Here is a 16,196-nt window from a genome sequence, read left to right as displayed (position 1 = left end):
TTAATTCTGACATTTCTTTTTTTTTTCATTTTATGCTACTCTAGTACCAGCCAAAACATCCTTAAGATAATGTCTATCTTTTTACGTTTTGGACCAATTCAATACAACTTTCAAATTATTAGAATCTCCATCGCCATGTAAAAAACGTCAGCGATAATCCGTGCAGTATGTAAATAAGTTTACGATGCGTAACGCGTCGCGTCGTGCAAACATGAAAATCCACCGAATATACGCACGCGATAAGATTGCGCGCGTTGTTTTGGAGAGACTGGACTTATTTATTTTTCATCTTCCACCGCGCCCCACCCCCTCTGCCCACTTTCCGCCGTTAACCGGAGAACGCGCCGTTCTCTTTTCGCGGCTGCCATCCGTGGCATCACGAACGCGTGAAGGACAATTAAAGCGACGAATTAAGGCCACAATTAAATTAATTCGACAATGCGTGTTTTCGATCCTAAGTTGGTCTCGTTAATCGTATCATAAGACTAACGAGTGAGAAATATATGAGCGAAAATACACATACATAAAAAATTCTAAAGAAATTTCATAAGAAATTTTGGAATAATCAAGAAATGAATCGGATATTTCCGTGACGCGGAAATAAATTCCGCTGATATATTTTCATAAAGAAAGATTGTCGCAATAACTAAATATCTATTTGTGTTCCTACCGTGCAATTATCATTTTCTCAGGTATGTGAGCCAATGAGAGACGCGGACTCTTGAAATTTCGTCCCTCGAGTCTGGAACCTGGAATATTGGAGCACGTCTCCAGAGAAGTTGCGAGAATTGGCATTCTCTCGGCCATGCTCTTCCCCTCTTCGTCTACCTTGGTAGGGACCGATAACTGTACCATATCTTTCCGCAACACGCTCCTGGCTCCGGCAAGCTTCGAGCTCGAGCGTAGCCGCAGTCACGTTGAGGGGACTATACATCGCGAATGGCGGTTATTTCGTTTCTCCGCTCGTCGCGTGATTGGTCTGGACGGCGATGAGGGCGCGGGGGAGCGATCGGCCGGCCGAGCCGAGCCGAGCGACGACGAAAAACGCCGAGCTCGCGGGAGGCTCGGTCTCTCGCACTCGAATAAGTACGCTTCAGTCGCTAGAGAGCGCTTTTCGTGATTACTACGCGTCTTTGCGCAACTCCGTGTGGCCGCAACTCGCGCACGTATCGCCGTGTTCGGCATCGAAACGTAACTGCGCAATCGTACCCCGCACGTCCTTCCGGACCCGGGTGGGCCACGCGCGTGCCTTGACAGTCGCGCGTTTGGCGGGAAACGGCGCGAGGCGCGTATTTACGTGACTATTTACGCGGTGTCAAAGGCGAGCTCGGCGATCCCCCCACCGCGGATCGACATATTGCTGCGGGCCGTGTGCAATAACAGTTTTCTATGGAATTTTCTCGCGCCAAGACGACCGATTGCGTTATCGCGTCTCGGATATACGCATCAATACTGTGTCGTGTGTGAGTACGATATATATATATATATATATATATAGAGAGAGAGAGAGAGAGAGAGAGAAGGAACAAAGAGCGGAGATTCCGCGAAGCAAGACGATTGCCAACGGTGGACCACGAAATTCGCGCGGGACACGTAACACGCTCTCTCGCCGTCGCTCGGATACTCACGCGCAAGTGCGGTCACGCAACGTTGCCGGATCGTCGTTCTCCCACAGACTATGCCGGAGGAATCGTCGTGTCGCAGGGCGATTGTGTCGATAGTGTGACTAGAGCGTATTTTTTGCGTCGGGACGCGAGGAGCGTCTCCACAGTGACTTTGAAGGACAGTTTCGTCTCGGTGCAGCGAGAATCGCGCGCGCGAGGGGGAGTTTGTTTTCGCCGCCGCTATCTCTGTCTTGCACATAGTAACCGTGCCCATCGTGTTGCCAAGCGCGGCTGCTGTTTGCCGTCGCACTGCGTCGTCCTGCGATACAATCTCTTTCCCACAGAAGCCGACCCCGAATATCATCATCGTCGTCGTCGTCGTCATCTACCTTCTCGACGAGCGTGGACGTACGTCGCGCGACCACCGCAACGTCAAATCTGTGAATCCATGCTCGAAGCGGGAGATCTGGTGAACGCTCAGCAGCAACGCGGCCATTATTCGAAATTCGGTGGGTCGCGCCACGGATCGCGGTGTTGCCATATATCCCGTCCACGCTGCGTAGCCCCGCGATTTCAACGTCCCGCGACGGCAACGATTCCTGGAAGGAGTCATCGTCATCCCCAATGCGTCACGGCCATTGCTAGAAGAGGAACGATCGCGTAGCTCGCGTCGCAAATCGATAGCGCGCTGAGAAACACGGAGAGAGAAAGAGAAAGCGAGAGACATAAAGGAAGAAAAGAAAAAAATAGTAAAAGACAGTGCGTATATGTGCGTGTGTGCGTGCGCTCGGGCGCGCGTTCTTGCTTTTGAAATTTCTCCACGCCCGGATTTTGGTGTTGATTGTTTTTGCGTGCGTACGTAGTGAGAGAGAGAGAGAGAGAAACGGCGCGCCAGCGTTTGCCGTTGTGGATCGCGACGAAATATGAGCGCACGAGTGCTGAACCCGGTGATGATGACGGAAATAAGCAGGAATCTAGGCGGCGGTGGTGGCGGCGGCGGCGGCGGCGGCGGCGGCGGCGGCGGCGGCGGCGGTGGTGGTGGTAGTAGTGGACGAGCGGCACCGAGCAGGGCCGCGCTCGCCCGCGTCCGACGCGATCTCTTCGGGCCGGTGGACCACGCGGCGGCCCGTGCCCTCGCCGAGCGCGAGTTGCACACCCAATCGCTCCTCGACGCCGATCGATGGGGCTTCGAATTTAAGCTGGGAATACCGCGGGAGAACTCGCGCTACGAGTGGGAACAGGTGACGGAGAACGACGTCGTGCCCGAGCCCTACGCTCTGCGCGGGATGCCTTATCTGAGAAAACACGCGCCCGGCACGCCGCGTAAATTGCGCGTCGACGACGCGTCTCCGACAACCACCGTCGCGACGTCGCCAACGACAACGTTGCTGACGACGATGATAAGTACGATGACTACGACGACGACGACGACGACTACGAGGATCGTCGAGCAAATGGAGACGCCGTTGTGCGCCACGCCGACGGCCGAGAGAACGCCGCCGCAAGAGCCCAGGGTGCCCGAGATCGGCGAGGCTACTATGCCTAATCAGCTGTTGGACGCGAACGCCAAGAGGAAGAGGTGCGCGGTAGAGCCGACCACCCCCGTTCTACCCTCCATCACGAGAAAGCAAGCCACGATCACCGGTAAGTTCCCGCGTATATATTTAGTCCGCGTGTTAAATAAGCTTGTCAAACGTGCGACGAGTCGTTGCTTTCGATATAAGATTTCTACTCTCTGGAAAAACATGGAAAACCTCGAGTTCTCAGCGATTTTTTTGTACCTCGAGAAATCAGGGAATTCTCATGAAATTTGCAACCTAGAAAGTTTGAAAAAAAAAAAAGTTATTTTTTTGATAACTTTGCTGTTGCAATTCTACTATGAGCAATAGGTAATCCGCTAAGTCAAATTGTGAAATATCTCTGTTTATATATTGAGTGTCTTAACAAAATATTGAAAATGTTATACACATTAAGAATTTTTATCTTAACGAAACTATTCAATTTTTTTTTCAATACATTTATAAATGTAACACTTAAGTGGCTTTGTGTTTTTTCTTTACATTTTAACGAAAAGCATAATTAAAAAACTAATTTTAGGAAATTGTAAAAATCTTGAAAATATTCTCTTTAAAAATACTCCCTCCTGGAGTTTTGAACAAAAATACTTGGTAGATCAGCGAATTTTTTTACAAAATTTGAGTAAACATCCTGTTTCGATATTCATTCTTCCCAATTATTTCCGGCAATCATGCATGTTTTTGTTCGACTTCCGACAATTTACCAGCAACTCCTCATCATTATAGTTCCACTCGACGCTTTAATTTCGATGTTGTGAAACGTTCTGGAAGAAGAAAAAAAAAAGGCCCGATATCGCGCGAAAGTACTGATAAAAATTATTTACGCCTCGCGAGGCGGTATCGTCTGCGGGGCGATGGATTTCTGTCGATTATGCAACCGGGCGATGTTTGTTTTTGGAATTGTTTGATCGCGCGCACGCGTTCGCGTACGAAATTAACGCGGCTGCCGTTATCGTCGACAACGACGATTCACCTGATTGGTCGCTCTCTGCTGATTATCCCGCCGATGAAATCACGTGTTTCGCGATTCACGTCGCGAAACGCGCGGCGTGTTCCGCACGATTGCACGGCGTATATCTTAGTTTTTAACGATTCTAATCTACTCATCAGCGCGTATCTGCCGCTGCGGAGGCACGACGTACGTTCAAGCACGATAAAGTTTGTTTACACCTGTATTGTATATACACGTGGGATGTATTCGACGGGAAGTAATTTATATTGTTTTCGAATTGGACCTCGTGCGTGAGCCAAATATCGTTGTCATCTGTATCTGTTCACTTTAATTAATTATGTATTTCATCGTAATCTGTTTTGCGTTGAATCACGAGAAAGCGAGAGAGCGATTTCATTCCTCCGATTCCATGAATCATAGAATGTACTTTATAGAAATATTTTTTTAATTTAACGGGGACAATAAAGGCATGTGTTATCTTATCATTGCGAATTTTTTTCCCGAGAATGATAGATGCCGGAAACTGCGATTTATTGCTTTCGATACAAACGTCATGATTTTACGTCGTACTTATTATATGAATTCTGCGAATTGCGGAAATGATTCCGTGTCGGAAAGATTACAGACTCCTTCGGAGAGGATTTATCGCGATTAATTTGCTAATTTTATATATTTATACAGGAAGCGCATTGCCTAGGTCAATCCAATTCGTCTGTGTAAGATTGCCGCAATTCGTATATAATTACGTCAGCACCTGATAATAACAGCAAATTACGCTTCGTATCGCCCATATATTTCAAATTGTTATCAGTGTTATTTTCTGCTGGCTACAACTATAACGCTTACAATATATAAATTTCAATCAATATACATATATCTAGAATAAAAAATAGAATTAATACAATAATTGATTTAGAAATATTTTCAATAATTTTTTCATAACACGTTACATATATATATATATATATATATATATATATTTGTATTTATCATATATTCATCTTATATTTGACACAGTAATCAGCTAAACTGACTTTAATTTTTTTTCTACTATTTTATAATATTTATTTCTTGTAGTATGTATCATTTTCAATTCTTGAGTTCTGTATAAATGCACAAGTATTTTTTCCTTTTTCAATGATATACATCAATAAAAAATCTATCAATAAATTCTGCAAAGGTGAATTATCGAAAGTGCATTATCGCGTATTACGATAACGTTGAAAGGAGAGACGCGTTAGCAATAAATATATTTTCTTTTTTCCTCTACAGATAAGCAAAATCGCTTGTCTGCGCTGTAAACGATGACACAATCAAAATAATATTGCATTACATGTTTACGATAGCAGTGGCGCAAGCCGAATTTTGAGATAACGCGACTAACCGCGACTATATGCGAGATGAACAAAGAACTCCTCGTATATGTATATGTATATAAATTCGTATATGTATATGTATATAAATTCGTGCAGTGTTCAGAATATTTCAGTCCTCTCAATTTTATCTTTAAATAAATTAGCTAAATTTTGGCTTATATGTTTTTTCTTCGAAATAAACAGTTTATTATTTTTCCAAAAGAACCCTGACATAATGCGCTTGTAATAATATTTGCGAAGAAGTCTGAGACGGAAAAAAACAATATGCTAATCATAATTGCATATACGATTCAATTGTACACGTGCTATCATTCTCGTGCGCAAAATTATCACTGTTGGCACTACTTTATATATTTACGTGCGAGCGACGTGTATCGCGAACGATTTGCAATGCTAAATTCCTGCTTAATCGTCATTCTTTGTCTGGAAATTTGTTTGATAATGATTAATCGATTGTGCGAAGATGAGAAGAGATTGAGTCAACACATAATTGAGTCACATAATGTGATTGAGAGATAAGCGTTGTCGGCAATTTTATAAAAGAAAAAAAAAAGAAAAAGAACCAGAACAGATATATGCAACTCCGAATTGTGAATTATAATACGTGAAACTGCAATATTCAAAATTTTACAATGTTAATATTATGCCCTTATATATATATATATATATATAATTGCTTTAATTTTTGTTCCATTAACGCGATAACAATTCTTATGACGAAGATTGAAATTAACAAGCGGTTTCGAATATTTTTTGAAGTTTCGATTTTGATGCATTTTCGGTGCGCGCTCGTAATGCAGTGCAATATAGCCGTCTTGTAAATATTGTAAATCTCACAAAGTCTAATTCTCTTTTTTTTTTCTCCTATTTATTATTCGGCCATGCACACCACCCACGCGACGCGACTATTTCTGGATGTGACTCGTCATGTGTCGCGCACGCGTATACACATGCGTGTAAACACGCATTTCACGTCGTGCCACAACATGCAACGTTTTTGTTTATATTTTTACTACAACGCGAAAAGCGATACTGCACAGTTTGTTGCAAGTCGACGAAAAGACGCGCGATCGATTTACATCGAATTTTTATTTCATCTCATTTTTTTTCTTTTTTTTTTCAATTCTTATCAAAATCTGATATACAATAATATTTAATAATAAATTATTTTTTTTTTTATACATGAGAGAATACCCCGATACTCAAACATTTTTCAACAATTCGTCTTCTGTTATCTGTCTGAGAGGAAGTTACACTTCCGGAACATCCTGTACACACGTGTAGAATGGATGAGAAACCGATTGGGTTTATCTACGCTACTCAATTCCTTGCTTCGCGGGGGTAGTAACAAGTTCGTAACGTATTTTGCTTTACGGATACAGTTATGGGGGCGCCGAACGATATTTCTAACGTACTTTATTAATGAGCCGCGCGGTCAGCTGTTGAAATCCATATGGGGTTGCTGGCCCCGAGTGCACCCCCATGCTTTTCCTCTCTCACAGTCCCCATCCGCCCCCCTTTTCAGACCCTTTGTATTCCGCGTGACGCGTGTACGTCGAGCGTTTGCACGCGTGGGGGGCATCAGCTGTGCACGCAATCGCATGCCCCTGACTACTATGAACCCTAGGGGCGGCAGACGGATCGTTGCAAGAGGGTCGGCATTTAAAATCAGGATTTAGGACCCGCATATGTAGTCTCGTAGGTATTTAAATTAGAGGATAAAAAGCATCGGGAAATAATTATTAAATCTTATATCTATTGGTCCAATTTTATTTTTATTCTGCAGTTTTCGGATTTTAAAAATTTCGCGATATATTTTAAATTACTGATTAAAAAATATATTTTTCTGGATTTTAATTTTGAGAAAGGTGCGATAACATATAATAAATAAACATGTGTCTCTGATGAAATGCACGCAATAATAGATAAAAAAGAACTATAATACAATAGACGAATAATTTCGCAGTAAAAAAAGAATGAAATAGTGAATGCTAGGTATCGTGTGATTTTTGTAATTTTTGTCACGTGGCTTGGCAGACGACCCTACAAAAGTTCGAATAGAAAATTGGACAGATGCACCTAATTTCACCGTGGAAAAATTTGCCAAATGCTATTCCAAAGGGGTCTGAGAGAGAGTGGCTTTTATACTTTTGTGATACATCGTACCAGCGTATCGATTTATGAGTCACGAGCGAATTTGCTTCGACATAACCATATTTTTATTTTATTCAAATTTGATCACAAGAATCACGATTCACAAACGCACATTTTTTTACGTGAATTTTTATATGCAAAACATATAAATTTTAGAATTTTATATACCGTTAAAATTTAATTCATATCTTTCAAGCGTTTTTATTTCTTGAACATTTATTACGAGATTTCACGAAAAAAAAATAATTTAATATTTGTTTCGTGGCAATGAAAATATTTGTCTGAAAATTACAACTACGTAGAACAACTAATAAAACTAATAAAAAACAATATAAAATCCTGATCTCACGCTCTTATCTTCGACTGATATAATTAGCGACGCGGTGTGTCGATATTATATTCCCAAGGTTATCAGAGGAAAGATTTCGCATGCATATACAGTCGTTAGCAAGCCGGATTGTGCATAAGGTCAAGTCTGGCATTGCATGCGATTACATATAAGAAATCAAAGTCGAAGATAAACCGTGAATTGCTTGCGTTATTCACCAGATGTCTTTTAAGATACATTATCTCATTCTTAGATGTAATACAAATAAAAGTTAATATAATATAAACACACACACACACACATATATATATATATATATATATATATATATATATATATTAATAAATAATATTTATTTAATTCAAATTGTGTATTAGCATATTGTGATAAGATTATTCTAATTACAAAATTATTTTAAAGTAGGATATATTAAAAAAAATTTTTTTATACGTCTATCTAATTGAAATATTCCCGGAAAGAGAATGTTATTAAAACGGCAATAAATTTCTATATTTTCTACTCAATTATTTTTTCATCATATTTGTAGTCGGTCTATATAAAGATATGTTTTTCCATTGCCTGTTCCAGACTTTATGAAGAGTCGTAAGCGCGGCTTGAATGGCACTACAAAGAGTATGATAGAGCCACCGGAGAAGATCGCCCGCAACGCGGGTCAGATACGCAGCTAAAATCTTTCAGCTTTCTTGTTCAAACCTTGCCGTCTTCTTACATTTCGTTTGTGGGATGTGAAACAATACCAGAAGCGGAAAACATCATCGTCGAAAGGAATAGTGAAAAAAGAAATTCCGACAGAAGACGCGAGGTTTGCGTTGGCTGTGCCATTCATATAGTTTTATCTACCATGAGCAGGCGAAACAGATCGAGAGATAGATGAATTAAAAAGAAAAAAAAATGAATAAAAAAATTAAGAAATAGCAAATAACATCATTTTTCATCACGTACATCTTTGTCTGTAATTCACTGCTTTGTAATATCGCGAGGTTCACGAGAACAATAGTAACAACGAGGAAAGGCGCGAGACGAGGAAGACAGAAAGATTAGATAAATAGAAGAAAGGCGAAAGAGAGAGCGCGCTTGTGGATGGAAGAAGAAGAGAGAGTATAACTCTCGTCGTTATTTTTTTATGAAACATGTCATATCTTCTTTTGTATTAGGATAAAAATAAGTAATATTAAAAAGAATATAAAAATTAGATTGTAGATAGAGTAATGATTTGTCTCCAAATTAATTAATGTAATATATTCTACGTTTGTTTTTCTAAGACATTCATAGAAAAATCTTTAAACGATGTCGTTACACACAAAAAAAAAAAAAAAACACTATAAGAAAGAGAGAAGAGCTACGAAAATACACGCAAGTTTCGATTATTCATAAGGATTAGTTTATTAGCTTCTAAGATATAGAGCAGAGTATATCGCGCGTATTCATTGGATCGAAAGAATCGGATGTCTGAGCTGGGCCACGGATTTTTGGGACTCGTGACTGCTATGTTTCAATTTCCCCAAGTATTCAGCGACGGATTTCCTTTTGCTAAATAACTGGGGGAATTTTAGAATCTTATTAGAAAGCAGATCTTCGCAATAGATATTGCGCCATTTTCGATACAGCATTCTTGAAACGCGCGCAATATCGAAGCGACTTAAAATTTCCAAATTAATTCTCATAAATATATATTTCGAGTTTTCTCAATTTGGACATGATTTTGTGAAAATATGAGGAGAAGCTCAAAAGGGCAGTTGCGAATCCATATCAGAATGCGACGACCAGCTTTAAGAAAGAAGATAACATGATTTAGCTGTAGTTCGTTACCCAAGTTTAAGCATTGATCTCCTGTACGATTTTAAGAAAGTACAGCCGATGCCAAATCACCCTACGATTTTTTTCTTCTTTACCCACTAAAAAAAAAGATCCATCATCTCCTTTCTCCCTTTCCTTTCTTTATCCTATATCGCGCTTATTTCTGGCAAATAATGCGAGAGACATAATCGTCATAAAATCGCAGCTTTAAAAAGAAAAATATTCTTTAGTTACATCTTTTATTTTTTTATAAATTAAAATACCGGTACAAAAAAATATTTAATATTTTTGCACAATTAAATTGAATTGCTTGTTTTTCTGCTGCGATATACTCTTGAAAATTTATTTAGACAACAACTTTTCAGTCTTATTATTATTTTTTACATTTCAATTAGTTTAGACAAATGTAATAATTTACATAAAAATTTATAATTTCAAACATTTGTCCACATTTGGTTAAATATAAAGCCAATAGGAAAATTTTTAGATATTTAACTTTCTCTAATCTTAAAAAAGGTACTTCAAGATTCTCCTGTAATATTTCTAACAAGAATGATAAATTAATCGTAATAGCATTAACTTTTTGTTGGCCATATCGTAATATAATGACAAAATGTATTTCTTCTTTCATATATACATATATATATATATATATATATATACTATCAAATTTTATATATACATTTTATTATATGATAATATATAATAAATATATATATAACAAAAAATATTTGGTAGAGTATATATAATAAATATAAGTTAATAAAAAGAAAGAAGCTATCTGAAAATCAAATTTTAAGTATCCAACGAGAGGTTAATAAATTATAGATTTTCATTTTTGTTATCAATACTTAATTATGAAGAAAAAATTCTTTTTTTTTTACATTGAGATTAAGCGGTTTCATAACTGATAAATTTGAGTGCGTATTGTAAAGTAAACGTTTACTTCGTTCGTCGTCAACGAACTTATAAAACGTAATATTAGCGTTATGTGTGTATTCTTAAATGATTTTTATAATGGTAGCTGTTTGTTATATACAAACTTTTTGTTTATCAATATCCCATTAAAACGGTCCTCATAAAATACACTACCGTATCTTGCTCCTCCTGATATTTTCCCACTCGCCATTCCCTTTTTGAGATTATAGCCCAAAAATACGACTGGTGGTTACAAGCTATACATTTTTTCGAAGTCCGCATCATAACATCGAATATATGGGAGAAAGAGTTGAAAAATATAAATCTCTCTCTTTCTCTCTCTCTTTCCTCTCCTCTCTCCCTCTCTCTCTTCATAAATCAAATTTAAAAATACGCATTGATCGCAATATTTATTTCCCTTCGTATGGAACAAAAAGTTCAGAATTTCACAAAATTCATATGGCAGTCGAAAGTTGAATAATAATTATCATTGATTATATGTTCGTGGCAGATATGGCACTTTGCGATTTCGGCATAAACATAACAACTAAAAGAAAGAAAGTAAGTTAATGTGGCAATGGTACATGAGATGTGTGTGACTTATTTGATATTTTTCATTTCGCAGAAAAGTGGAAAAAAAAATAGTCTTTGTAATCAGTGTAGTTACATTTTAATTCTAGCGAACAATGTTATTTTCGATAATATATTGAAATTAAAAATCAAATGAAAGATCTTTTGTATATGAAGATGCCATCGCCGAATTAAAAACAGAGAAGACCTAGCAATTTTGGAATCTCATAAGATCTGAGAAAGTCGCGACGCTTAGTGCCTGCTGTGTGAAGGAAACTCAGAAAAAAAAAAATAATAAAGAGAGAAAAATCTTGTGTCTATGTAACCCTGTGATGTATTAGTATGATCTCAGTAAACATAACTTAGCGTGTACTTCTTATATATGATAATTAAATGATATGTATGTATATGCGAGTAGAGCAAGGAGTTGTGACGAATATTTGAAAATTTGTCACGTTATAAAATATAAAAATTAAAAATCACGGATAAGAATCGATGATTTGTGGTACTTTGTGAGTGAGTGTATCCGTGAGTTTGTGTGTTGTATGTATGCGTCTTGCAAAGAATGAAAGGATGAAATAAAGAAGAGAAGAATGAAATGAGAAGAGAGAGAGCAGAAAAAGAGAAAGAATACCCAGTGAATCATGTCTCACATTCAGTCGATACTCCGCGATATAAAATGATATATGTGTAACGACAATATTATATAGAGATATATATAAATATATATAATGTATAATTATATAAAAAAATTGTAACTATAAGAGAGTCTAAAAAACTAACTAACTAACATAAGTGAATTGTCTCCAATTGTTTATTAAAAAAAGGATCTATCTATAAAGTAATGTTTATTTTCTCTTCCCACATCCCTGCCCAAATAATTTTTTAAGTTACATTTACAATTAATAACAATTTTTTTAAATACTATTTTTACAATTTTCAAAATGTAATTTTTCCTTCCAAGCTCTGTTTAAAAATGATTTTGTTCAAATATCTTTTTACGCACGACTTGTATATCATCTTTTATTACAAATTATTATCTTAATATATAAACACTTTCATTTATTTAAATTATTTTTAAGTTTTTTAAATTATTCTTTTTTTACACTATTCGTAGAGATTCAAAGAAAAAAAAAAAGCATTTTGACTTTTGCAACAAGGAATCTAGAAAATTAATGGCCACATGTTTCTGTCCCTTGGTTACTTACCACCAAGAGATACAAAAACCTTGCAGAATTCAGTGATTAAGGAAAATCATGGCAAGTGCAGCTGCGCGATCAGGGATGCACTAAAACAGCTTGTTCCCGACAATTCAAGACAGGTGCTCGCCGGTAAGTGATTTTGTTTCACTTCCCTTCAGTTGCTGGCCAAGGACCAATTTTGCGGTTGTAACGGTCGAATTCGCCTGACAAGGCGTGCGCGGAGAAAAAATAAATTATATATATATATATATATATATATATATATATATATATATATATATATATATATAAAATATCTTACATCAACCGTGAAAAAATATGAATTGTGTATTAACGCAATCACTTTCCTCTGCAGATAGTAATATAGACGACAAGTGGATATATGCGCGCGTTAAATATATCTCTTCCGTTATGAAGCATATAAAAAATGAATTCTAAAAATTTACTTTTTTATCTACAAACCCCTTATCTAAAACTAATAGAATATTTTACAAATAAAGATGCGAATTCAAGTGCATGTAAGTTTCAAAATTTAAATCTTTTATATTTTTAAACTTATTTATATATACAGAAGGAATGATTCAAATGTGTTAAAATGATGAGACTTAAAACATTTCGCGCATGCCACTGCAAAATATTTGAGTATGATCGAACAATAAGAACTATCGCTTACATCAATTATGATGATATATTGCAGTTGCGCCGCGAATGCAATTAGCGAGTTCGAACGTTTTGTTTGCGAGAACGCTGCCTGTCGACGTTCAAGACGGCACGTACGAGCGTCAGTGCAAGGTAAAACAACTTGCACCTCCCGCCACCGAATTTGCAAGTAAATTAACGCAAACTGACTGGAGGTCGTTGATAATACGAAAAATCTCGATACGTTGCATACAAGTGTTATCCACGATTTCAACGCGCGCGATCCTAATTGGACGATCAATTTGCATCTCGATCGGCGACTCGCGTGATGTTTTTTTTTTTTTACAATTTTATAATGATGTGAGCCAATTTTAGCATTAGTGCAACGTTATGCAATGTCATATTATATAATATTAGAGTCGACAATAATATTATGTGATAAATCGATTGATTTTTTTCAAAAAACCAATGTTATTTTGAATTGATTTAAATTTTAATGAAATATTTAGTAATTTATAAATTAGAAAATTATAAATCTAAAAAAAGACATTTTCTCCAGATTTTTTCAAGGAAATTAAATTCTATATTCCAATATATATATTATTCGTAATAGATTTTAATAAATGGGAGATGGAAAGACAATATACAAGACGATTAATTGCAGGAATCGCGGCCGAGGATACCACATGGATCGCGATGTCTGTATCTCCGCGACTTCTTTTTTTTTCGCGTCCCGTGTCCTCGTTGCGGCACGACGTAGAAACCCGCGCGTTCACTGTAGTTATGTTTCTATGCAGCCTCTGTTGCTAGGCGCACCTCGGCCCACGGTAATATTTTTAGACCATACGCTCACATGTCGCCACCGATTTTTGAATGAATCAGACAGATCCCTCTGCTTTCTCTCAATGAGAGTACAGTCATACGGATTGCCGCCGAAAAATATTTTCCATCATATTCGTTTGCTATACAAAAGTTCGGAAATAAAAGCTTTAATCTAAACAATATTATTTTCATTATTTTTATAGCTTTTATATTATTTGTGTATCTTAGTAAATTAAAAACAAATGTAACACATGATTAATAAAAATATTTAATCTTTATCGAAAATATAGAATATAATTCCGTTACCGAATCTTAATCGGGAATTGATGCATGAACTTCAATTCAACGGTAGGCATTCGTAAAAGTGCGCGGAAATTGCAGCGTGCACTCAGCTGCATTTCCCGTCACGAGAAATAAATGAGCGGTTAGACAGAGTGATCCTTTTTACTTATCGCCACGGTAATGCCTCGTCATTATTACATCCAGTGACTCACGCGTGCTCACAATAAAAATGTAGGAATATTAGATTCGTTATAAGAGGGGAGCGCTCATCACACCGAAGCGAACTGCATCCTCGGTAAACGCAGTATTGCAAGAGATTTCCGGTTTATTGTGCGGAACACGGATAGCACATGATCGAAGGAAATTAATACAGGATATAAATCTAAATAATACAATAATAAAGTCCCGGAATTGTCTGAAAATTTTAAAATGATTATTTACTTCAGTTTTGAACCACAATATAAATATCCAAGCATAACTAGTACAACTGTCGTTCCGACTGTTGCTAAGGACTTTTAGAGAGCCGTTGCAAGAACCTTGACTGGTAATTTGGATCTTCCTGTGGTTTTAAAATGTGGTAATTCTGTAATATTCTGTGAGAAAAGCAGGATGATGCCTATTTAGATGTACTGCTGATAATAATTGGAAATAGATCCGGAACACTAAGAAAATACAAAGAAGTTGACATTTCACGAGTTTCTAAGAAAAAAATTCGCGATGATAAATTGATAATTCGTTTGGATTTATTTTATATGTTTAGATTTTATTTTTATCAAACGGATTTTATGAATTATAAATTGCGTTCTTTTCCTGGACCCTTAATTTTTTAACAGAAAATATGTTTCATTTTTATTTGAATCTAGCTCAACAATTTCTCATTCGAAAATGTAATTGTTTACGAACATCTGCGCTCACAGTGGTTAGTAAGGAAACTAAGTATGTCGGTAACTAACAGTTCTCTTCCTGATTCTTGAGGTGTTGGATAATCAGAGAATCTTGTGTCATAATTAAAAATAATTTTAATACGATCAAATATATATAATTATTGTATGAACGTATTAAAATCTGAGAATTTGCACTTAGTCTTAATTTTTTAATTGGGAATTTTTTCATCATCGATACTGTCGACGCGTTAAAACGACCGACAGAGCTGTTACGACTATTAATTTGGCAGGTGTTATAATATCGCTCTAATGTCTTTTCGTGAACTGTATAGTTTCGTAGATTTACGGAGAGGACTCTCGTTTGAATGTTAAAAAAGGGAGCAATCAAGTGTGAAATGTTATATATATATATATATATATATATATATATATATATATATATATATATTTGGGAACGGAAAATTTGGACTGAGCGATATCACAACATATCGGAATGTATTATATTATTATATATAACTAGAATTATATTATATCATTCCACGAGAATCATATAATTATCCAAATTTGGCAACCTTGCAAAGGAAGTCATCGCGCTATATGTAGATACCGTTTGGCCCCGTTTTTAGACCGATAGTCTACTTCCTGGTAGACGAGTACTGCGAAACATTAGCCGAGCCTATCGAAATTGATACGAATTTCAAACCGCATGAAAGTACATTTTAGAAGGAGTCTAATAATTTATCTAAACAGATACTGCTTTTTTTAGAAGATAATAAATATTTTGTCTCTCATTTATAATGAAATATTCATCAAGCGAATATACAAATACACACTTAAAGTCCATGTGTAAATCCTAACGTGCATATGTACACAACAAGCTGATAGGCGTCAAGTTTGATGAATTAATTAAGTAAACAAGTCTTTCATGCCCAATGCGTGGAATTTTGACCCAGTCCAAGTCCAGCAAATTTTTATACGAAATTCGCGTCATCGGTGCTTATGTTCCGCGATATCGATTCCGATTCCCGCGTCCTGGAGCCGTGTCAACCAATCCGAGCCCATTTATTTGC

At 37.0% G+C, this 16,196-nt stretch overlaps 2 protein-coding genes across 3 annotated transcripts in view; one reads left to right on the top strand and one right to left on the bottom strand.

The window, feature by feature from the left end:
* The window catches only part of LOC126849344 (homeodomain-interacting protein kinase 2), an 89,347-nt gene extending 88,357 nt beyond the window's left edge, over window positions 1–990 (bottom strand). Inside the window, exon 1 of one of the 2 annotated variants that reach the window (XM_050591078.1) lies at window positions 671–990. The gene's annotated coding sequence lies outside the window, so the exon portion shown is untranslated. The remainder of the gene's footprint in view (window positions 1–670) is intronic. The other variant, XM_050591079.1, reaches the window with a different exon arrangement.
* A 97-nt stretch (window positions 991–1,087) lies between these two features.
* LOC126849361 (histone-lysine N-methyltransferase SETD1A-like) lies at window positions 1,088–12,138 on the top strand. The gene is made up of 2 exons (XM_050591119.1): window positions 1,088–3,248; window positions 8,580–12,138. The coding sequence occupies exons 1-2, from the start codon at window positions 2,528–2,530 to the stop codon at window positions 8,678–8,680; spliced, it is 822 nt and encodes a 273-aa protein (XP_050447076.1). The 5' UTR covers window positions 1,088–2,527; the 3' UTR covers window positions 8,681–12,138.
* The last annotated feature ends 4,058 nt before the right edge of the window (window positions 12,139–16,196 follow it).

This window comes from Cataglyphis hispanica, chromosome 4 (assembly GCF_021464435.1).
Source record: "Cataglyphis hispanica isolate Lineage 1 chromosome 4, ULB_Chis1_1.0, whole genome shotgun sequence".
NCBI lineage: Eukaryota > Metazoa > Arthropoda > Insecta > Hymenoptera > Formicidae > Cataglyphis > Cataglyphis hispanica.
The sequence above is the reverse complement of the archived record's forward strand: the minus strand, read 5'-3'. Positions and strand labels throughout refer to the sequence as shown.

Excerpts from the sequence above, each read along its gene's own strand:
- LOC126849361 (XM_050591119.1), top strand. The coding sequence starts at position 2,528 with ATGAGCGCACGAGTGCTGAACCCGGTGATGATGACGGAAATAAGCAGG. Across the intron at positions 3,249-8,579 it reads AAAGCAAGCCACGATCACCG|ACTTTATGAAGAGTCGTAAG; the intron begins GTAAGTTCCCGC and ends TGCCTGTTCCAG.